The sequence below is a fragment of the Phoxinus phoxinus genome (assembly GCF_949152265.1).
Source record: "Phoxinus phoxinus genome assembly, chromosome: 5".
Classification (NCBI taxonomy): domain Eukaryota; kingdom Metazoa; phylum Chordata; class Actinopteri; order Cypriniformes; family Leuciscidae; genus Phoxinus; species Phoxinus phoxinus.
This window is the reverse complement of record NC_136880.1, coordinates 1,812,778-1,836,605: the sequence shown is the minus strand read 5'-3', so window position 1 is coordinate 1,836,605 and position 23,828 is coordinate 1,812,778. Positions and strand designations below refer to the sequence as shown.

The 23,828-nt window shown below is 43.3% G+C and overlaps 2 protein-coding genes across 9 annotated transcripts in view; one reads left to right on the top strand and one right to left on the bottom strand.

Annotated features, from left to right (window-relative positions):
- Positions 1–10,545, top strand: part of ssx2ipa (synovial sarcoma, X breakpoint 2 interacting protein a) — a 34,393-nt gene extending 23,848 nt beyond the window's left edge. For 3 of the 8 annotated variants that reach the window (XM_079611743.1, XM_079611744.1, XM_079611748.1), the window contains 6 exons: positions 2,902–3,049; positions 5,361–5,497; positions 7,280–7,450; positions 8,007–8,124; positions 8,293–8,443; positions 9,844–10,507. In XM_079611743.1, the coding sequence (XP_079467869.1) occupies positions 2,902–3,049; positions 5,361–5,497; positions 7,280–7,450; positions 8,007–8,124; positions 8,293–8,443; positions 9,844–9,943 (825 nt within the window). In that variant the 3' untranslated portion in view covers positions 9,944–10,507. Of the gene's footprint in view, positions 1–2,901; positions 3,050–5,360; positions 5,498–7,276; positions 7,451–8,006; positions 8,444–9,843 lie in introns of those variants that run through there. The other 5 variants (XM_079611741.1, XM_079611742.1, XM_079611747.1 and 2 more) reach the window with 3 other exon arrangements.
- Positions 10,546–13,046: 2,501 nt separating this feature from the next.
- tubb2 (tubulin, beta 2A class IIa) lies at positions 13,047–23,427 on the bottom strand. The gene is made up of 7 exons (XM_079614406.1): positions 23,365–23,427; positions 22,131–22,340; positions 21,795–22,020; positions 20,848–21,152; positions 20,303–20,411; positions 19,685–19,795; positions 13,047–14,588 (listed from the first exon to the last, which is right to left on the bottom strand). Exons 4-7 carry the CDS (start codon positions 20,902–20,904, stop codon positions 13,516–13,518), a joined length of 1,350 nt encoding a protein of 449 aa, XP_079470532.1. The 5' UTR covers positions 20,905–21,152; positions 21,795–22,020; positions 22,131–22,340; positions 23,365–23,427; the 3' UTR covers positions 13,047–13,515.
- Positions 23,428–23,828: the final 401 nt, after the last annotated feature.

Here is a 23,828-nt window from a genome sequence, read left to right as displayed (position 1 = left end):
GTCTAGAGGTCCTGCGGCGCGGTGTTTAGCGCGGCGCGGTCGACGCGAGCCTCATTCTACTCCAGTTTGCGCGAATGAGGCGAATTGCTCTCACAGATAATGTCTTTTCTATCATTTCACTGTAGCTCAGCATCGCGATGTAAAGTTAACGTTATTGCATGATCACAGTTCATATGTGTGGGGAAAGATAAGCTATTAGAGTAAAAATATTTCGTTAGGCTACTTCAGTTAATAAGAAAAAAGATTTTACAATTCCTGCACATGCAGTGATGAAGTTCATGTTCTCATGATTTATTTTTATGAATAACAATGTTTCAAAACACCCCCCCTCGACGAAGTGCTATTAGAAGACATCCTGTCAAAGCTTTTTGGTACATATCGCCTGCCGTAGATGCAATGCGCATTTGAAAAAGCGAGGCGTTGGAAAGCAAAATTAGTTTGGATGCAAAATATTAATTCACCACTAGATGGGAGTAATTCCTACTTAGTGTCCCTTTAAAGGGTTAGTTCACCCAAAAATGAAAATAATGTCATTAATGACTCCCCCTCATGTCGCTCTAAGCCCGTAAGACCTCCGTTCATCTTCGGAACACAGTTTGAGATATTTTAGATTTAGTCCGAGAGCTTTCTGTCCGTCCATTGAAGCTGTATATACAGTATACTGTCCATGTCCATAAAGGTAATAAAAACATCATCAAAGTAGTCCATGTGACATCAGTGGGTTAGTTAGAAGTTTTTGAAGCATCGAAAATACTTTTTGGTCCAAAAATAACACAAAATAAGACTTTATTCAGCATTATATTCTCTCCCGAGTCTGTTGTGAATCTGCGTTCAGGACTCCGCAGTGACGCTGCTGACGTAAGACGCTGATGACGTGTTATCTGGTGCGCCCGAGCTTTGTTTACAGTCTGAGGGAGACGCACGCTATATTCAAGCTATTCTACATTGTTTGCGTGGATATCATTTTTTTTAATGGTGCGTAAATGTGCATGTCGCGGATGAGACACTTTTACAGCGTGCGTTTCCCTCAGTCTATAAACGAAGCTTGGGCGCACCAGATAACACGTCATCAGCGTCTTACGCCATCAGCGTAACTGTGAAGGATTGACAACAGACCTGGGATCTTTGATCACCAAGTTCAAATTTTTCCTTGAAAAAATGTCTTCATGTCTTAAATATCTTGAATGTAACTCGACACCCTTGCCTCATCTAGTATGTGCGGTTCTATGAATATGCAAATGAGCCCCGCCTCCACTCACTCACTCAGAGATCCACTGGTTGATGACCACACGTTGATCTGATTGGTTACAAGGTAGTGTGTGACGTCAAAAACACCAGCGATTTCACACCGTGTGTTTGAGACTGTCTTTGGTTCACTGCAGTTTTAAGCAGAAAATACTCAGCAATGCTGTCCACTTATGAACTTACACATGGTGTGTGTTAAAGCAGATTAATAACACCACATAAACTACATTAAAAGCTGGATTTACACCACAGGGGGACTTACATGTATATATATATATATACATATATATATATATATATATATATATATATATATATATATATATATATATATATATATATATATACATGTGTGTGTGTGTATAGGTGGGAAACAATGTTCTCACTCCAAACCCATACGCTTTGATTCATCTTCAATACACAACAATATTTTTTATGAAATCAGAGTTTTCTGTCCCTCCATTAAAAGTCGGTTACCCACAAACCATTGGCACTTAAAAACACATTGAATATGGTAATTAGAAGCTCAAGTGTTTGTGTGTGTGAACCAACGAGGTTTGCTCTGGCGTTTCACACAGTCACGTTTGAGCTTCTCCAAGAACCAATGATGTTCATTCTCAAGTCTAGACAATCACAGTTGAGCTTTCTTTTCCATAGTTAATGTGCTCTGTGCCTGTGGTGAACATTAAAATAAAAAAAACCCTGAATTCTTTTCATTATACAAATGCAAATGTGTCTTTATGACTTGAATCAGGGCTATTATTGTCCTCTTAAACTGTTAAAAACATTTGTTAAATGAAACAAAGCGGAGTTAAAATAAAAATGTTGAAAAAAATAAATGTAACTAATATAAAATATAAGTGTGTGTGTATATATATATATATTTGCAGTAAAATGAATTACAATAAGGTTTTATTTGTTAACATTAGTTAATCTTCGTTAATAAAAATCCAGCTGTTCATTGTAGTTCACAGTGCATTAACTAATGTTAACAAATGCCGCTTTTGATTTAAATTAGTAAATGTTGATTTGTTAACATTAGTTAATGCACTGTGAACTACAATGAACAGCTGGATTTTTATTAACGAAGATTAACTAATACAGTAATAAATGTATTTGACTAGTTAATGGATGTACTGTCATGAACTAACAATGTTAACAAATCAACATTTACTATTATTTAAATCAAAAGTTGTAAGTTATCATTAACTAAGATTAATAAATGCTGTAGAATTATCGTTCATTCTTAGTTCATGTTAACCAATGAAGCCTTATTGTAAAGTGTTGAAATAAGTTAGTTGAAGCCCTGAAATTAAAATTGACATGAAAATTAAACCTAAAATGGCAATATTGCAAAGCAAAAACTAATAAAATGACAAAATCACATAAGGCAATTAGTAAACTTAACATGAAAACTAGAAATATAAAAATAAAAGCTAAAATTAATAAAACTATAATGAAAGAAAGAACGCTGATTGGATTAAACGGCTCGATTCATACCGTATGGATCAGTTTGTACTTCATGAACTTTTTGTTTTGGTTTCCTGGACTTCAATGGAGGCACAAGAGCTTTCCAGGTGTGGTGAAGATGAAGCTGAACGCAGGTCTGGAAGGGCATGTGTGTGAGTGATGGCCTGTGTGTGTGTGTGTCCTCAGGCTGTGTCTGAGGGCGAGGAGGACGCCGCTGACTCGAGTCGAGAGACGCTGGAGCAGTCGTGTGAGCAGGCGCGCGAGCAGCTCACCAACAGCATCCGCCTGCAGTGGAGGAAGCTCAAGAGCCACATGGAGAGACTCGACAGCCAAGGTACCGTCGGCCTCAGCCGTCCTGTGGAGCCGTTCTCACGAAGCGGTTCCGCATCCAAAAAGTTCAGATGTTTGTAAAAAAGTGTATCGTTATATATATATAAGCAATACTTATATTTAAGTGTAATCCAGCATTCACCGGTGTGCAGTGCAGCTTGGGACAGGCTCGGCTGCGAGTGATTCGCTCTTCGTGTCCCAGGGAAAGAGTGATGCCGTTTTAGGAGCCTTCGTCGTGCCGCGATCGGCCTTCAAAGCATGCGGCGTCTGAGTTTAGGACCCGCAATACACTCATGTATATTTGAGCCGGAGTCAAATCAACATTTGCAACCACAGCGATGCCTCTGAGGACAAATACTGGGCACTGGCGTAGTCTGTGAAAGGAGATTAACACACAGAGTTCTTGGTCAATTGCTCGGGCACGTTATTGGAAATGAAACCATTAGAAATGCATGGCTGAAGTTTATCTTTGGGAAGCGTATTCCCAGTTTTCCGAGGTGCAGTTTGTCCACATCCAGGGACAGATCATCTTCAGGACAGCAGTGGCACTCTTGTGATTGGTGTTGTAGAGCACACCTCCTTGATCTACACACACACACACACACACACACACACACACACACGTGTAGAGGAACGTCACGACGCCACGGACGGGGAGATTTCAAATCCTGGCCCTTCAGAAGGGTGGAGGGCAACTTGTGTTAGCAGTGTTCATATTGTTACCTATTAAAAGCATTTCTGGAAAACAATAAAACATAAATATTAGTTGAAAAGCTTAGCGTACTGTACCTTCTGGCCCTCTAGCGCAGTGTTCAAGTGGCGGGCGGCTTGGTTCCATCCGGACATGATTGCGCCATTTTACGGTTTATGGTAATGATCTTTCAGAGCCATATCTATAATATTTGTTCTAGAGCTAAAAGTGTTTGGTTCAAGCCCTGTACTTTCTCCTGATAAAGGTTAACGCGCCGCATTAAGAGCTGCAGACGGCACGGGTATATTAAAGCGGACTCACGGCGAGATGCTTTCACTAAACACGGCACCAGAGTGCAGCCGATACTATATTTGATCTGTCATACAGATGACAAGTTAATGTGTGGCGTCTTTAGATGTTTGTTTTTTCAAAACATGTTTGTTAGATGTTTGCAAGGCCTTCTATATGCCAAACACAAGTGTGTCTAAATAAAAAATATTTCCTTGAAGTTTTGGTAAAGATTCTTAGACATCACTGTTTTAGCCCAAGACTCTCGTCTTTAATGACTATTCTGTTTAGGGCTTTTTTCTTGTACGAAGTGCTACGGCTGCCTCGATGGAGATGTTAGACCGGACCTCCTGAAGCTGTAATGATACCCCTGCTCTAGTGTGTAAAGCTGCAGGCGATTCTGGCTGTGCTGCGGCTCGGTGACTGCGGAGGAATATAGTTCTCTTGCTGCTCATAAATCATTCACTTCTGGAGAGATATAAGCGGTTTAGATGAAAGGATCTCGAGCTGACGAGCTGAAGACGTTACTGTAGCTTTACACATTAACAGACTCGACACTTCCTTGAGAATAACTCCAGCTCAACAGCCATACTGACCTGACCTTCAGAACAGATCCTGCTTTACAGTGACTCTGTTAGAGACACACATCTGTTCAGTAACACACACTCTCCTGTTGAGTAATACACACCATCATCTCCACGTCACTTTACAACACTTCAAACCCTCAGTTCTCCATCTCCTGAAGACAAGCTGACGTGGAGCACACACACACACACACACACCAGACACGCGTCAAAGCACCCGCAGCAACTTTACTGTATTTGTGGATATGACGAGACACGCGCAAGACAGACATATTCTATGTACGCAAGTGACCCATGTACACAATTTCCCGCCAAAACCGTCCTGAAATATAAACGCTTGTAATAGACTTACTATAGTGAATCCTGACACACACATTGTGGAAGAAGGATTGATGACTTTTGAACAGTTACGTAGTATACGGACTCCATCTCTCTGAGGTCAAATGATAGGTGTGTGTGAGAGTAGTTTAAGAACTACTGTGCTTTTCTCTTTACTCGTGTGAGCCGAAGACTGCGGTTGGGTGGATCACAGAAGACTGTGTGCTTTTCTAGTGTCAGGAGAGCGCATTATAGACTCACAGACATGGATTATTCACCTAACAATCTTCGTTTGTGTGTACCTGAAGAAAGCAGGTTTTACACATGTGGGACGGCATGACGGAGTAGATGAGATGTTTTGGGTGTTTAAAAACTGGTGAATCTGAGAACATGTTCCTCAGTAATGAGTGAGCACACGTGTGCTTGTGCTGCAGCGTCACTGGTGGCGTGTCCGGAGCGTGAGGCCGAGGAGCTGGTGTCCAGGAAGGCTCATGAGGAGGAGGTGCAGAGGATCCGACTGGAGCTGCAGCAGTGCAAAGAGTTCATCCACATACAGCAGCAGCTTCTGCAGGTGAGCGGTGTCTGCACCTCTAACACTAGTGCAAGTGCTTACCTGAGCTAAACCTTTCTTCACCGCTGTTATTAAACAGAACGTGCGCAGAACATATTAACATCATCTAAACGTCGATCGTACGGCGTCAGGATGGTAATTGAGCTGTTTAGATTTGAGTTTTGGATCGGCAAACTACGCGACTGCTCTCGATCTGCTTTATAGTGGAGCGTAGCATGAGTCCACACTTCAGCTCTGTGGCGTGAGCCGTTTAATTCTCTCTTCTTTTATTGGAGGTAACGAGTGCGCAGAGTTTGCGATTGCTAACATTAGTCGTGTGCACCCTCGCCCAACGATAAAGTTAGACCCAAAGGCTTTTTTTTTCTCGAACCCGGCTAGACCCGATTGTTAATTAAACGCCTGAAACAATGTAAAGTTGGCATATTTTAAAGGGCACCTATTATGACATTTAAAATGTTCCTAATGTTGTTCAGGGAGTCCCCAACAACAGTTTTACATGCATGCAATGACAAAAAACACTTTTGTTGTCGTATAATATGCATTTATTTTTACCTGATTTGCTCACCGACTCCCAAATGAATCGTTCAACGACTCGTTTTTCCAAACCCCTCCTTTGCGCGACGCTAATCTGCGATTGGTCAGATGACCCAGCAGTGTTTACAGAGATAATACTTATTGTTTAACACGGAGTACAATGATGCTTTTATCAATTAAATCGTGTTATAATAATGATTATAGTCCACTGCTTTGTAGTTTGTAGTAAAAAACTAAAAATAAGATAAATAATTTAATGTTATGTTAGCGAGCATAGCCCAGAGTTCATATTGTAAAAGCACAATCAGTCTTTGTTTGCGTTAGCCCGATGCATAAACATAACGTTTTTACAAATAAAAAAATGCAGTTACGTTACTACGAGGTATTACTCTATCATATAAGACAACTCCGAAAACAACGACCAACACTTCACATATCTCAATTATTGTCATTGAAGACCTAGAAGCTAAACGGTGCTTACACAACAAACAAAATAATTATTAAGCATGCTACATAAAAGCAACAATTATTAATAACACTTACAGGTTGTGATACGGAGGAGGAAGCTGATGCAAATACACTTGGAACTGAACCTTCCTTCAATATCAGCCAGCTCGCGAATCCAAGTTTGATTGCATTTAAGTTGGTAAAGCAATCGTCTTCAAAATGGCGCGAACAAAGCACAAGGCTCGGACTACACTTCTGTGGTATAGTTGTATATATGAATTGTAGCCACTTAGTCTTCAAATGCTGACTTCACTTGAGCCGCACTTCAGAACACAGCGTCTCGTCGCCATGATGTTTTCCCTGCTGGCCTTGGAGCGCAATAAGTGGGCGTATCGTATTCAAATAACTTGACAAGTTGACGTCATCTAGTCAGAGAAAAAGCTTCGGTCTTCTAACGATTCATAAAAATGACTCCGAGTCGACTCTTACTTTTGAAAGACAATAACTTTATATACGGTGCACTTTCATATTTCAAACTTTGCCGGATGTTTTTGTTCACTTAGATCTATGTTACACACTACATGAAAGGTAAATTTCAAAATTCCATAATAGGTGCCCTTTAAAATAATCCGGGTCTCCTCAGGTCATGCGCTAAAAGCACTGTTATTTTAAATGACTTGAGGTTACTAATATCAGACCCGACCTGACCATAAGCTGGGCTAAAACCTGGATCCCAGTGTGTGTTTGCTCTTGCCTGAGATGTGTGGTTGTGATGGCGGTGTGTGTGTGTGTGTACAGCAGCAGCTGAGCGTGCCATGTGACGAGGAGACCGCCGCTCTGCTGAACGACTGCTACACGCTGGAGGAGAAGGAGCGGCTCAAAGAGGAATGGAGGCTCTTCAGCGAGCAGAAAAGAAACTTCGAGCGAGAGAGGAGGAATTTCACTGAAGCTGCTATTCGCCTGGGACACGAGGTACTGAAGAAAGAGTTAACTTAATACAGTTAAACATTAAAGAGATGAATTTTCCTTTATCTTTTGACAGATCAGAGGTCATTGTGCTATTAAAAACATACTGTGTTTCAGAACTCAAGAGTTATTTAATGCAGAAAATGACTTGTATTGAAACCATTTTCCATTGGCTTCTATTGTGTAATAGTGATAAACCATATATTTCCTCATATTCTCCATTGTTGCGGCTCCTCTCTTCCCAGTCTGTCAGTAACGCTCTGTTCACTTCCTGTCTCTGAAGCCCCTCCTTCCGAAAAGCACACTGTGCTCTGATTGGTCGGCTGGAGCAGTGTGTTGTGATTGCTCGAGCGCTTTGTGTGTGTTTGGGAAATGTCCCGCAGCTTACCATAACCGCCAGTTTAACACACTACTAACTAACTCAACCAGGCCCCGCCCCTTTATTCTGCATATTAATTATTATAATGAGGTTGAAGCAGAGTAGGTCCTCTGATTAAATTGCACTTCTAGCTGTTTTTAGTCAAAGCAGGGTTAACCTTCTTGCTGTGTGTTCCCTCTGTAGAGGAAATGCTTTGAGGAGGATCGAGCTGGGTGGCTGAAGACCCAGTTTCTGAACATGACTCCATTTGTAGACCGTAAGAGACCAGCGTTGCCTGAGCCTCACAGTGCTTCATCAGTCAGTGAGTATCTCCCGACAGAGTCTTCTGTGTCCTCTGCGCTGATGAACAACTGATGGATTGTGGGAATGACCTACGGCTTCACATGCGCTGCTTTTCTGCTTGTGAAGCTCCTCATATACTTTGTAGTCAGTTCCTCGAGTTCCTTCATTTGAATCCACGTGTCTTTAGGTGCTGAACCTGAGGCCAAACAGCAGTCCACTCCCCCGCTCCAGCCCAAGCCCCGGTCCTACAGCGCGTTCTCCACCCCTACATCTGTGCCGCTGAAGATGCCCTCCACCGCGGACCTGTACCGCACGCTGCAGCTCGCTCCAGACAGCAGGTACTCGTGCGCCCGGACACCTATTCTGCACAATACACTAGAATAAAATGCTTTGTTTTGTTTAAAAGCAGACGCTCTGTTCCTTCTCGAGTTATTCATACAAACATATTCTGAAGGCCATGAAAATTTGGTAAATATGATCAGAAACGCGGCCGCTGGCGACTTAAAACTGATGGAGAAAGAGTTCAGTAGTTCTAATAACACTTTTTAATTCTGGTGCACATGACTTTCACGTGTAGAAAGTTGTCCTTGACTTCGTCTTGTGGGTTCAGCTCCTGAACAAGAAGAATGATGGGACACGCTTGGCCTCAAATACCGCTCTGAAGTGATATGAGAGTGTGTGTGTTAAAGGATTAGTTCACTTTAAAAAAACTTTTGCTGATAATTTACTCACCCCGATGTCATCCAAGATGTCCATGTCTTTCTTTCTTCAGTGGAAAAGAAATGAAGGTTTTTGATGAACACATTTCTCCATATAATGGACGTCAATGGGCCCCAAACGGGTCAAGGTCCAGATGACAGTGTCAGCGCCGCTTCAACGGGCTTTAAACGACACCAGATGATGAATACGGGTCTTATCTAGCGAAACCATCGTCATTTCAAGAATAAATAAGAAAGTTAAAGTTTTATAAGCACAAGCGCTCGCCTTGCTCTGTTCTGTGATGCGCGTTCGTGACGTCACGTGATACGCAGTTACGGTGTAAAGGTCACGCTTCTGTGAAAAGTCAAACATTTCTGTCCTGACGAAAATGTTCTTTTAGGCTTTTTAATATTCCAACACCAGGATACACACACGAGATGGGCATTTTAACCGATAAACTGACACACACACATGTGAATATGTGTGTATGGTCCTCCTTCCGCTCATCTGTAAACACTGACTCGTCAAGCGTGACCTTTTCAACGTAACTGCGTATTACGTGACGTCACGAACGCGCATCACAGAACAGAGCAAGGCGAGCGCTTGTGCTTATAAAACTTAAACTTTTTTATTTATGTTTGAAATGACGATGGTTTCGCTAGATAAGACCCGTATTCATCGTCTGGTGTCGTTTAAAGCCCGTTGAAGCGGCGCTGACACTGTCATCTGGACATTGAACCGTTTGGTCCCCAGTGAAGTCCATTATATGGAGAAATGTGTTCATCAAAAACCTTCATTTCTTTTCCACTGAAGAAAGAAAGACACGGACATCTTGATGACATCAGGGTGAGTAAATTATCAGCAAAAGCTTTTTTAAAAGTGAACTAATCCTTTAAGAGGACCGCGCTTTGGCATTTTCACACCCGAGACACACTTACTTCCTAACGCATGCTCTCTAGTGTGTGAACCGGGACAGGACCAAATGATGGCTTTGGAGAACAAGTATCCACTGAGTCCACATGTGTTGTGTGTCCCGCAGAGGCCACGGGAAGAGCGCTGAGATGAAGTCGCGTCTGCGCAGTGGCTCTACGGATTGCAGCGTCATCTCACTGGTCCGAGATGAGCACGGCCCCGTCTGACGACTGAACACACACGCCACCGGACTCGGCTCTAGGCTTCAATAAAGCAGATGTGTGCTCAGCTGGATCAAATTGATCTCCGAGACAATCATTACCACTTCTGAATCTCATAATGATAAACATGTACAGTGGCCAATGTGTGTTTTGTATTGTAGAAATAATAACAATAATTTAAGACTGCAGCAGACTGTGTGAGGTTTGTGCGGGCTGTGAATGTGTCATTAGTTCATAAAGCACTTTTAAGAGGAGCACTGTTTAATGTAGCTTTTAAATATTAATATAAATGGATATTGATTTGCCATCATATTGTTGCTAAAACACTCGTCTTGGGCTGGATTTCACATCTAGAATTGCTCAGTTTTCTACTTTTATCATAATTGAGTGACGGTAAGTACTATGCATTAATTGCTATTGAAATGGGTTTTTAGTTAAAAATTTTTCCACTTGAATGCTGAATATTTATATTGAGAAAATCAAGAATGTCTTCGGTAGAGTTTAAAATCCATGTTTACACATTTGAAGACTGATTTCTTCACTTCAATGCAATAAAGTTTGAAAGAGATGAAAAATATCTTTGTGTTTTTGAAGTTAGCATGAAATGGATATTGTCTGTTGTTTTTACTGGTCTTACAAGACGACACTGCAGTCGAGCCAATCACATTCAGATCTGCCTTCATTCGGGTGTACAGCGCTCACTTTTCCCAATCCTGTCAACCGGTCGAAATGCTGAAATGCACTACACAACTTTTAAAATCGGGACAGACTTTAAAACACTAGCGACTTTGGCAATGGTAACCGCTAATGATAAAAGAGACGGATTAGAACATAAACAGGAATGTGTCTCTCTCATTGTCATGCATCTTAATACTAGATGTAAACCGGGCCTAAGTGAACACACTCCTGCAGAAGCATGTGCCTTGTTGCTAGGAGATGCATAACTTATGAAAACAATAGTTATGTCCATATTCAGAGGCTGCGTCCTTCGAAGGCTGCATGCGTCACAGTGGCATGATGAAGACTGGCCCGATTCAAAGCTGCTTTAAATGCATCCTTTGTTTCCGGGCCAAGAAGGACAGAAGGAGTGGATGCTTTACAGAGCAGACTGTCCCAAGATTCACCGTGAGCTGGTGATGACAGCTTTGGGTTTTTTAGAGGAAATGCCAATTACACTTTTCGAAAGTATTGGGTTTTCAACTTAAGATCTAATGATCCAAATGTGAAAAAATACTGTTTAAAATGGTTACTTTTTTTAGTTCGTCTTACTGAAATTTTATAGAACTTCATTAGAGATTATACTCTTATGTGCATAAATGGACCAAGATAAACAAACCCTGCTTTGTGTTACTGGCGCTCGTCAGCTGTCACGACAATAGCAATCCTCCATAGGCTGGACCCAATTCTCGGTTTACCTTTGTGCAGCTTCAATTGGTACACAGCTAACTTCCTGTTCACATATTCATGGACCATACCCGATCTGTGCCACATGAGAGGAATAAGTGCGAGTTGGGTCACTTATTTTCTTCTAAAACTGGCCAAAATCTGCAGAATGGCTCTACCTTCGACTCCTCCATAATGTAAATGGGGCAAAAAATCTGGGTGAAAGTCATAGTGTATTTTAATACTCACCTTTATCACTTGGAAATTTTATAATATGGTGGTAAAGTTTCATTTTGACCAAAACTGTTACTTTGTTCCAGTAAAAAGGGAAACTCATAACTAGTTGAATGTATAAAGGTGTGTGTGGGTATTAAGAGAGCTTTCCCATTAACCTCCCCCCTTTTGCCATCGGTCAACACACTGGTAGTTCTGCATATTAAGCTAGAATTGACCCTACGCAGGGAGCTTGATTGACAGGTGATCTGACCAATCATACTTCGCCATCCACCATTTTGTCGGACAAAGCAGTCAGGAGAGTTATTTGAGAGGATTTGAGCTTGAGAAGTGGAGTGTACTGACATCTTTCCGCGGTTAAAACAACATTCCTTCTGATGTTCATTCATGTTTATTTGATGCTATAAATGAACTAGAAGGAAGAGATGATCGGTTCACGAGCAGCTTTAACTGAGGCAGCGATCTGACACACACATTAAAGAGCCACAAAACAGTATTTATTGTTTACATTTCTTTTTAAAAATGACCAAATTTGAAAGGTGAGACTTTGTTTAATGTTTAATATCAAAAGTAACCGAAAAGTAAGCTGCTCTGTGTCTGTCAGTGTGTTGTCAGTCTCCTCTCTGCTCCGCGATGTGTTTAACACTGCGTGAGAACATGGTGTGAGAGCGGCGGAGCTTGTCGACATAGCAACAGTAACTAAGGGGGGCAGGTCTTTGCGAACGGTCAATTGAAGAATTTTTTTTTAACAAACTTCATCTTGGACCTGAACCTGGTTAAAGAAAATTTAAGCATAAATACAAAGTTTTGTCATGAGACTCTAGATGGTGCAGTCAATCACGTCATTCTCTATAGGGCACAGCTGATTGGTTCTCCTGTATCAGTAGCCAATGAGCTCGCAGCTCAACCTTCACATACTGCAATGTTGCAGTGTGCTTTCAGAAACCTTCCTCCTTCCCCAGCTCCACCTGTATCTGCTACGGGTAATTCATGTACGCTATATTGTACAGCAGCAGCATGTCTTGCTCACAGTAGACATGTGTAAGTATTGGCACTAGCAGCTCTATTCCGCCAAGACCAAACATTTTCATTGTCAATCCCATTACCATGCCAAGCACTCAAAGAGTTGTCGTGCCATAACTAAGGGTTTTCTTAGCTTAAGACAGTGGTGTCCAATCCTGCTCCTGAAGGTCCACCTTCCTGCAAAGTTTAGTTCTAGCCCCAAACAAGTACACCTGAACCAGCGAATCAAGGTGTGCTGGATCTCTAGAAACTTCCAGGCAGGTGAGTCGGAGCTAAACTTTGCCGGAAACTAAGTACCTAGAGTAGCAGGACTGGACACCCCTTGTTGTGACAGTTTTTTTCTGTGTAAACCGGTAAAATCATTCTTCCATAAATTGAGTTGAATTTGTTATGTTGGAGTTTCACAAATGAGAAGCAATGAATGAATGTGTAATCTTGAATCGAACCATTTTTGACAAGAGACTGAGTAATTTTTATTAGTGACCACTTTATTTTTTTTAACATGGCAACTGCAGTTTGAAGCATATGTTACAAAACATATTGTAAGTTTACCTAAGATGGACTGATCGCTGTTCACTGAATGACCGTTCACTCGAATCTTTTCTGAACATCAATTAAACACAATAGCACCTTTTGAATTATGTTGTTGCGGCACTGTTTGCATTGCTATGGACATTTTTTAGATAAACTAGATGCAAAGGTTTTCAAAACTACATGGTAAACCACATGGCTGTCAGCTGTTTGGAGAGGGTGCTCACCGCAGAGCCAATGGGTGGACTCTGGACATAATGGGTGGAGCTTGAAGGTCCAGCCACACCCTAACCCTATCCCTAAACTTAATTCGGTTAAGCTCCACAGAGGTGAAGCCGGACGAGATCAAGATCCACCCATTACTGGACGTCATCTGGTCTGCAGCGAGCATCGCTTCGGGAGCTGACTCAATGGCGAGCGTCTTCCTCCTCTTCGAGATCGTCCTCCTCATACTCGCCCACTTCATCCGCAGTGGCGTCTTGGTACTGCTGGTACTCGGAGACCAGGTCGTTCATGTTGCTCTCGGCCTCTGTGAACTCCATCTCGTCCATTCCCTCGCCAGTGTACCAGTGCAGGAAAGCCTTGCGTCTGAACATGGCGGTGAACTGCTCCGAAATCCTGCGGAACAGCTCTTGAATGGCCGTGCTGTTGCCGATGAATGTGGCGGACATTTTGAGCCCGCGTGGTGGGATGTCGCAGACTGCGGTCTTGACGTTGTTGGGGATCCATTCCACGAAGTAGCTACTGTTCTTGTTCTGAACGCTCAGCATCTGCTCGTCCACCTCCTTCATGGACATGCGTCCACGGAAGATGGCGGCGACGGTGAGGTAGCGTCCGTGGCGCGGGTCGCAGGCCGCCATCATGTTCTTGGCGTCGAACATCTGCTGCGTGAGCTCTGGCACTGAAAGGGCACGATACTGCTGGCTTCCACGACTTGTCAGAGGAGCGAATCCAGGCATGAAGAAGTGGAGGCGAGGGAAGGGCACCATGTTGACGGCCAGTTTGCGCAGGTCGGCGTTAAGTTGACCGGGGAATCGCAGGCAAGTGGTGACTCCGCTCATGGTCGCAGAAACAAGGTGGTTCAGGTCGCCGTAAGTAGGAGTGGTGAGTTTAAGAGTGCGAAAGCAAATATCGTAGAGCGCTTCGTTGTCAATGCAGAAGGTCTCGTCAGTGTTCTCCACCAGTTGATGCACAGAGAGTGTCGCGTTGTAGGGCTCCACCACTGTGTCGGACACTTTGGGTGAAGGCATGACGCTGAAAGTGTTCATGATCCGGTCGGGATACTCCTCACGGATCTTGCTGATGAGGAGAGTGCCCATGCCGGAGCCGGTGCCCCCCCCCAGGGAGTGTGTGAGCTGGAAGCCCTGCAGGCAATCGCAGTTCTCCGACTCCTTCCTCACCACGTCCAGCACCGAGTCCACCAACTCCGCTCCCTCTGTGTAGTGGCCTTTGGCCCAGTTGTTCCCAGCTCCGCTTTGACCTGAAAGAAAGCCCACGTGTCGCAGTTTGAACTTGATAAAATCAATAACACTGACTCCAACTATTGAGTTAAAGGGTCATCATTTACTCAACCCTCGTGTTGTTCTAAAACTGAATGACTTTTCCCTATGTGGAACACAAAATATTCTACAGAGTACTGTTTTTTCAGTATGGGAATGAGGTTGGGTTGTTGAGCTATGACAAGAACAGCACCATAAAAGTAGTCCATTTAAAGGTGGGGTAAGCCGTTTTTTAAAAATATGCTGTTTGGAAGTTAGTCGGACCGACACAACAACAAATGTGTGTCAGCATTGGGCGGAGGAGAGAGTACGATCAAGAGGGAGATTTGATGAAAGACTGCAGAAATAGAGATGAGACACAATACAAAAGAGAAAAGCTCAGAAGAAATCACTGGAAAATGAAGGGTTATGACTGGGCAAGAGCTTTAGTGTTAATATTTGAAAAGCTTTCTAGCGCTGGAGAGAGCCAAGGGGGTGTTTAACGCCATTGTTAGTGCCCTTGACTTGCATGCAGGGGGATCGGGGCTTTGGATTGGAGAGGGGAGTTTTAGAGGCGGAGAAATGAAGAACGGGGTGTGTTTGTTTGGGTTGATTTTAAATATCAATATTGTTCAACAGCGTTTTTGAAATACCGCTTACTCCACCTTTAAAGGGTCATCATTTACTCACCCTCATGTTGTTCTAAAGCTGAATGACTTTTACCTCTGTGGTACACAAAATATTCCACAGAGCACTGTTTTTCATTTTGGGTATGTGGTTGGGTTGTTGAGCTATGACAAGAAGCGCCCCATAAAAGTAGTCCATAAAGTATATAGTCCATATACTTTTGCCACTTTCCTGCAGAGCTTTGGTCCAGCCCAACTCACCTGACCAAGCTAATCAAGGTCATCAGGATTACCAGAAAGCTACAGACAGAGTTTGATCAGGGTTTGAGCTAAACCCTGCAGGAAAGTGAACCGCGTTGAGAACCCCTAAAGTTGAGAACCCCTGCCATACAACATGATAAAAATGTGTGAAGAATAGATGGAAATGTATGTCACTATTTAGGGTATGTTTACATGACAACGATATGCTTAAAATGTTGACGTTTTTTTCTTTGAGTTTTCCACGTACAGACGACACGCTTGTCGAAATGATCCCCATTCACAAAACGTAAACGACTAAAAACACTGTATTCTGCTGCCAGGCCAGTAGATGGCGATGAAACACTGTATAGACTGAAAACATATGCATGCGCATGATGTCATCGTCTTCAGAGATTCACGTTTTTGTCGTTTACACAGAGACCGTTTTCAAAAACTTGCACTTTGAAACCCGTTATCAAAAGTTTGTTTTCTCAGGCTCCCAAAACACTGTTGTTGTGTAAACGAATGGCCAAAACGCATAAAAAGTTTTACGTTTTTACGTTTACCCCTTAGATCACAGTTTTCCCCTTTATATACCAGTTTAACATCAGCATAACACAGAAGGTGCAATAGTCTTTTCTTCCCAATCCGCTCATCAAGTCTGACATCATGTGTCACCGTTTCGGGGTCCAAATACTCGATCAGATGCCAAAAGCAAACAACAAACGGTACTAATAAAAACTTATGATGTGCTGTAAATCTAGCAAATCATGATCCTAACCTTTAGCTTCATACCGAAATCCCAGGCCAGACAGTGATTCATATTTTATTGTTAAATATTAGTGTTCGGGATGCCGTGAGCTTAAGAGTTTATAAAAGCTTAAAGGGACACTTCACCCATTTGCATTAAGCATTGTATTGTTAGAAAACCAGTCATATATTATAATGGTCGTGTTTTTTTACCTTTATTTTTCCCTGTGTTTCACTTCCTGCTTATAATGACGTAAAAAAAAAATATTTTGCGTCATTATAAGCAGGAAGTCACATTTCATTGAATAGTGTATGAGACTACAAACACTAGCTCCTCATTATTCCAGGGGGTGGGACCCACTCACCCTACAAGCCTATTACAGATCAGGGGGAGGGACCCACTCACCCTACACTACAGGCCTATTGCAGATCAGGGGGAGGGACCCACTCACCCTACAGGCCTATTACAGATCAGGGGGAGGGACCCACTCACCCTACAGGCCTATTACAGATCAGGGGGAGGGACCCACTCACCCTACAGGCCTATTACAGATCAGGGGGAGGGACCCACTCACCCTACAGGCCTATTACAGATCAGGGGGAGGGACCCACTCACCCTACAGGCCTATTACAGATCAGGGGGAGGGACCCACTCACCCTACAGGCCTATTACAGATCAGGGGGTGGGGGACCCACTCACCCTACAGGCCTATTACAGATCAGGGGGTGGGACCCACTCACCCTACAGGCCTATTACAGATCAGGGGGAGGGACCCACTCACCCTACAGGCCTATTACAGATCAGGGGGAGGGACCCACTCACCCTACAGGCCTATTGCAGATCAGGGGGCGGGACCCACTCACCCTACAGGCCTATTACAGATCAGGGGGAGGGACCCACTCACCCTACAGGCCTATTACAGATCAGGGGGAGGGACCCACTCACCCTACAGGCCTATTACAGATCAGGGGGTGGGACCCACTCACCCTACAGGCCTATTACAGATCAGGGGGAGGGACCCACTCACCCTACAGGCCTATTACAGATCAGGGGGAGGGATCGACTCACCCTACAGGCCTATTACAGATCAGGGGGAGGGATCCACTCACCCTACAGGCCTATTACAGATCAGGGGGTGGGACCCACTCACCCTACAGGCCTATTACAGATCAGGGGGAGGGACCCACTCACCCTACAGGCCTATTACAGATCAGGGGGAGGGACCCACTCACCCTACAGGCCTATTACAGATCAGGGGGAGGGACCCACTCACCCTACAGGCCTATTACAGATCAGGGGGAGGGACCCACTCACCCTACAGGCCTCACCCTACAGGCCTATTACAGATCAGAGGGAGGGACCCACTCACCCTACAGGCCTATTACAGATCAGGGGGTGGGACCCACTCACCCTACAGGCCTATTACAGATCAGGGGGAGGGACCCACTCACCCTACAGGCCTATTACAGATCAGGGGGAGGGACCCACTCACCCTACAGGCCTATTACAGATCAGGGGGTGGGACTAAACTTACCGAAACTAAAATAAATATCCGTCATCTTGTTTGGAAGCTATCAAGCTAAGCTAGCAAGCGCTTATGGAGTCCGATGGGAATTTACGAGAATGGCTGAAGGAACTACACATGATATGGAAGAAGAGGATTTTGAAAGTCTGTTGCTGGAAACAGATGTTCGTGGCTTTCTGTACGAGCCGCAATATAGCGAAGAGCAGCTGATGGAGGAACAGGAGGCGCCGGCACAGAAGACCTGTCGCGGACGAGAAGCCCGGACCGGCTCGAGCTGGGGCGGACTGGTGCCTGTGCGCATGCGGACAGAGATAGAGTCCGTCTGCTGCAAAGAATTTCAACGATGCCAATTTCTCCTGGACGAAATCTCTGAATCAGACGAGGACAAGGACGGACACGAGGACACGGACGTTTGTGTTGTGAACCATAATAGATCCACACCGCATATGTTCTGACTGAACATCCCGGTACCATGCCATAATTCACCATTTCGAAAGAAACACAAACGAGGAGCAATTCACTAATGAGTCCAACTAACTTTAATGTTTGTGTGAAATTAATGTCAAGCTCTGGTGGTTAGCTAGCTTTGTAGACGGAAGAGTGATTTCTCTGATAGGCGGATACCTCAGACGCGCCGTTCTGGTTTAGTGGGAGTGGCTTGCGGAGCTTTGCAATGTGGTGCATTGTGGGAGTTGTTGTCTTTCATACAAACGCGCCCTAAAGTTACTTTCTGTCTTTTCTCGGTCAAGAAGGCACCAGATTCGAAAATTATTTTACATTTCGACTACATGACCCACTTTCAATAAAGATTAATGTTCCCACGGGTGAAATGCTCCTTTAACTCAAATATGTAATACATACGACTGTTGAGATGGTATTCTCACTTGAAACGAGTGGAGGTTTGGACCCGGAAACGGTATTACTTATGTCACGACTTAACAAATGGATTGTGACGTATATCGATTGAAATGCTTCTGGAACAAGAACAAATGTGGGCGGGGCTGAACGATGGTTGTGGTTTGCTATTGGTGGATCTCATGTGAGTGACAGGTTGCCCCGCCCTCGTCATCAGAGAAGAGAAGAGATGTAATTTTTTACCATCCTCTCCATCTTACACACAGGTGAGCGAGTAAAGGCCCTGTTATACTAGCGCTGTTTTATTTTGGGCTGAGGGGTACAAGAATGCTGATGCTGGGCAAATGCTGCCCACGCTGCCGGATTTGGGCAAATTTCTTCAGTTTCAGGAATCAGAATTTCGTTTATGTTTGCAACCACATTCAGCAATAAAGCAGCTGTTCAGTGCGTTCATGTTCTCGTAGAAGCTGAAAAGATTTACGTCTAAAGAGAGGGAGGAGCCTGGAGCCCCGCCCATGTGTTACGCAATCACGGACCAACTGCATGCAGTTCGAAGTTTTTTAACGCAGGCGGTTTCAATCCACCGAAAGAAACCCCAAAAGGACTTCGTTTTGCCCTGATTTAGTTTGAAATGACGTCATTAATTCTGCTTGAAGGGTATTTTAAGCCTTTCAAAGTATACTTAATTGATATTGCACGTGGATGGGTGAATTCAGTTAATGCGCACTGCCTAGTGGTCCTTTAATCACCAGCATCTGCAGTTGTCTGCGTGGACAGAAAAAACATGCTGATGGCAGCAAAATATAACTTTTTGGTTATGCATGCGCAGTATATTTGAATCGAATGACTGTGGGTTGAGAAGTATGGCAGAGGAATAACAAGCACACTTTAGCCTGTTTCTAGAGCTTTAGAATTGCATTGGCTGATTTTATGGTGCCTCTGGAGCTCAACATCTTCAGTCACAATTTATTTGTGTTAGCCTATGTAAAAAAAAAAGAAAGAAACCTGGATTCTGTAGAATATTTAAAAATAAAGCACCAATTTAGATTCAATTTACAATTTAGATTCTAAAAGTTGAAATCAAATATGTGATAAACATACCAAACACAAAATTATCTGGCCTGAAGATTTGTCCAAATGGGCCAGAGCGGACCGAGTCCATGGTGCCAGGCTCCAGGTCCACCAGGATGGCACGAGGGACATATTTGTTTCCTGTGAAATAATCAAATAGGCTTGGTGTAAACATACAAAGACAAAAATAATCCAACCTAAAACCAAGATCCAGAGCTTCTATTCAAATGAGTGAAAATCAATATACAATAGGTGCATTAAAATCATTCTTTTTTATAAATGAATTTCACATAATGCATAATTGATTACACTGATCTCAGGCCTGTCTCGTAAATGCTGAGCCTGGTAAAGCGCAGCGTCATCCATCTTCATACCCTGCTCCACCCTTTTATTGACATCAGCATCTACTCTTCTCTCCAGAAACACAAAGACTCGTCTGGCTGCGGCTAAATGACTGTGCTAATGCCCCACACTCTTTAAATAACGCAATCTGACGTGCGATGTAAAATCTGTAATGTAGCCTACAGTAGGAGATCAGACGGGCCTCAGAAACAGTCAATAACTGACAGCTGCAGGGGACCAGAGAATATGACCATCTGGACCCCGTGACCCAAACAATACATAGCAAAAAGCAGATCTCTGACTTACCAGACGCCTCATTGTAATAAACACTTATCCTCTCCAGCTGCAGTTCACTGTCACCTTGATAACTGCCAGTGGGATCAATGCCGTGTTCATCACTGATCACCTCCCAGAACTGGAACGCAGGGATGAGAAGGCAGGTTTAGTGCTGTGATGTGAGCACACTAATGGTGATAAAGCAGGTTTAGTGCTGTGATATGAGCACACTAGTGATGATAAAGCAGGTTTAGTGCTGTGATATGAGCACACTAGTGATGATAAAGTAGGTATAATGCTGTGATATGAGCACACTAATGGTGATAAAGCAGGTTTAGTGGTGAATAGATGTGGCGTTGTGAATGACGCACACTGCGGTTCCCAGCACAGAGCCACTGAGGGTCTGCTACCACACCCATCCAGGACACATGATGCCACTAAACACAATCACCTTCGGGCTGTTCATGCGCATAGCAAAGTGAGCACTTTTCTTTTCCTTCCATCTTTTGCAATAGAGGCGAAAATAATAGTTTACGAAAAACGTAGAGATATAAACACACAGGCTACAATCTTACCTTGGCACCGATCTGGTTGCCGCACTGGCCGGCCTGGATATGAACGATCTCCCTCATGCTGCTCAGCTGTGTGTGTGATGCTGGAAGGATGCGGTGTGTGTGTCACTGCAGCTGATGCGACTCTGAGATCTTCTTCACACTCGGCTCCAGCTCACTCGCTCTCAGCCAATCACGAGCCGCGGGTTTGATGCAGTGGAAGTGCTGCAGCAGCGCGTGCGCGTGCGCGTGTCACTCCTACCCGGTGACGCGCGTTCGACTCGAGCGTTCCAAATGCTGAGTCAACGCTTACGACAGAACGCACGCGCCTGTCACATAATATTCAATTAGTTAATTACTAAACAAGTTGTAATCCTAGTTTTGTTTCGAGTCAACACTCTAAACGAATATGTATTTGTTTACTCCCAATTCTTTCCTGCAGAGGGCAGCGAGACTCTACGGCCACTCCTGTAGATCCAGACACTCAATACACATCACATAAACACTGAATCACAATAATAGCATGTACATGTTGCTTAGCCACGCGGAGGCCAGCTTATTGAAACCACTGAGCACAGTTTTAAATCGATTGCTCTAAATAGTTATTTTACTAAAAATCAATGGGTATGCTTATGTAGGCTATAGTGTTCAATAGCATTTTGTGATTAAAAAAAAAGGAAATTATAAACATGGAATAAATGTATAAAATAAAACTATTTTGTGATGGTTACTATGGTGAATAAATAGTGTTATTCCCTGACCGCAATATGGAGTCGGCCCACATCTGGAATGTGTGGGATCCACGTGTGCCAGATGTGGACCGGATCTGGGCCGACTCTGTGCTGTGTGGGGTTTTACACAAAGTTTCCAACATGATTAACATGACTCTGTGTAAATGGTTTCTTGCAGTGATGATGATGATGATGATGATGATGATGAAGATGACAGTGCACAGAACACTATAAACTCACACATGATCACTGTTCTGGTCAGATCATGCGTATGTCCTCATGATATATGTCTGAGTTGGGCAGCTGAAGGTCTGAAGCTAGCGATGTATCATGCTTTACAGATGACGATACTCCCACACACACAGTAATGTCGGCCCACATCTGGTGTGTGTTGAATCTGGGCCGACACTGTTGCTGTCTGGGACTGGATTTCGTGGGGCGGATGATAGACTGGCACTTGTTGGCGCTTGTAACGCCAAGGTCAAGGGTTCGATTCCCAGGGAAAGAAAGAATTGTTAAGAATGTAAATGTGTACTTAAAAAAATGCAATGTAAGTCGCTTTGGTAAATGACTCACTTTCTAGTACTGCATATTTCTGATCCCTTTCAGAACTACAACTGTGAAACTTTGCTTGACCTCAATGAATTGAGAAAACACATTTTCCGTGATCCTTTGACACTTGTTATTGTCCTCTAAACAGGGATGGGCCGTGTTCAGTGTTCCTCTTTATCCGGCTGTGATCTCCTGTATCGACTCGTTCAGGCGCGCCGAGCCAGCGCTCATGAGCTGTGCAGGACACATAGCATAAGATAATCAGTCTTGATAGCTAATGGGTTGTTGGTTTTATCAACTAGCCAGTCAAATGTGTTTAAAGCGGCGGTTGATTATGATTTGACTTTTCTAGCTTTAGTTAGTGTGTAATGTTGCTGTTTGATCATAAACAACATCCTCAAAGTTACAACGCTCAGAGTTCAAAGCAAAGGAAGATATTTGCTTTTAAACTGGTAGGAACAACATTTCTCACAACATAAACCCCGCCCCCTGAACACGATTTATAGATTAGCCTATCATGACAGAATATGCTAATCAGTGACTAGAAGATAACTACACATAATCTACATAAATTCATCAACTAACCATTCAGAAATGTCCTGTTGTTTCTACATGTTGTCACTTCTTCTTGAGTCTCTCTATTGTTCTGACTCTGGTTTAAACATAAAAGATTCAAAGTTTTTTTAAATTTTCGGTGCATGTGTGTGTGAGGTGAAAGGAAACGAGCTCTTGAAGCTCCGCCCCCTGTGCCGGGAGCAGCGGCTCATTTGCATTTAAAGGGACAGACACAAAACGGTGCGTTTTTGCTCACCCTCAAAAAGTGACACTTTAACATGCTATATAAAAATATCTGTGGGGTATTTGAGCTAAAACTTCACATACACACTCTGGGGACATCAGAGATTTATTTACATTTTGTGAAAGGGAATTATACCGCCCCTTTAAACATTCCCACTGCTTGCTTTCTGGGTGATATGACGATATATTTGTGGAATTAAAGGAGAACTCCGGTGCAAAATGAACCTTTGGTCTAATTACACATTGTTACCTAGTCAACCGTTATCTGAGATTTGTTTTCATGATCATCGACTGTAAATAGTTTTATCTTTAAAAACAGTTTAGCCTATAAAGCTAGTATAACGCTAGTAACGTATATGGGGCATAGAGTAATGATGACAAATAAAAATCGCTTGTTAATACCACTAACAAGGCTCAAAATAGCCCCACACTAACACGGTAGCATAATGAGGGTCCTTACCTTCAAACCGAAGCATTGAGAACTTTGACAGTGTCCAGACAGTTTAATAAGAAGATATTTTATACATACAGTCAACCTCACGTATACAAGAAGAAGCCATCTTTGAAAAACAGACTCTATCAATCGATCTACGAACAGCCGATCCAAATGCGCTGAACTGTGTAGAATCTCATATGGTCCAGCGCATTTGGATCGGTGGTTCGTAGATCGATTGATAGAGTCTGTTTTTCAAAGATGGCTTCTTCTTGTATACGTGAAGTTGACTGTATGTATAAAATATCTTCTTATTAAACTGTCTGGACACTGTCAAAGTTCTCAATGCTTCGGTTTGAAGGTAGGGACCCTCATTATGCTGCCGTGTTAGTGTGGGGCTATTTTAAACCTTGTTAGTGGTATTAACAAGCCATTTTTATTTGTCATTACTCTATGCCCAATATACTAGCGTTATATTAGTTTTATAGGCT

What these genes read in the sequence shown, in the direction of transcription:
- tubb2 (XM_079614406.1), bottom strand. Translation starts at nt 20,904, where the DNA reads ATGAGGGAGATCGTTCATATCCAGGCCGGCCAGTGCGGCAACCAGATC. An exon ending in TTATTACAATGAGGCGTCTG is followed by an intron (nt 19,796 to 20,302) that starts GTAAGTCAGAGA and finishes ATTATTTCACAG; the next exon opens with GAAACAAATATGTCCCTCGT. An exon ending in GCCAGATAATTTTGTGTTTG is followed by an intron (nt 14,589 to 19,684) that starts GTATGTTTATCA and finishes GCTTTCTTTCAG; the next exon opens with GTCAAAGCGGAGCTGGGAAC.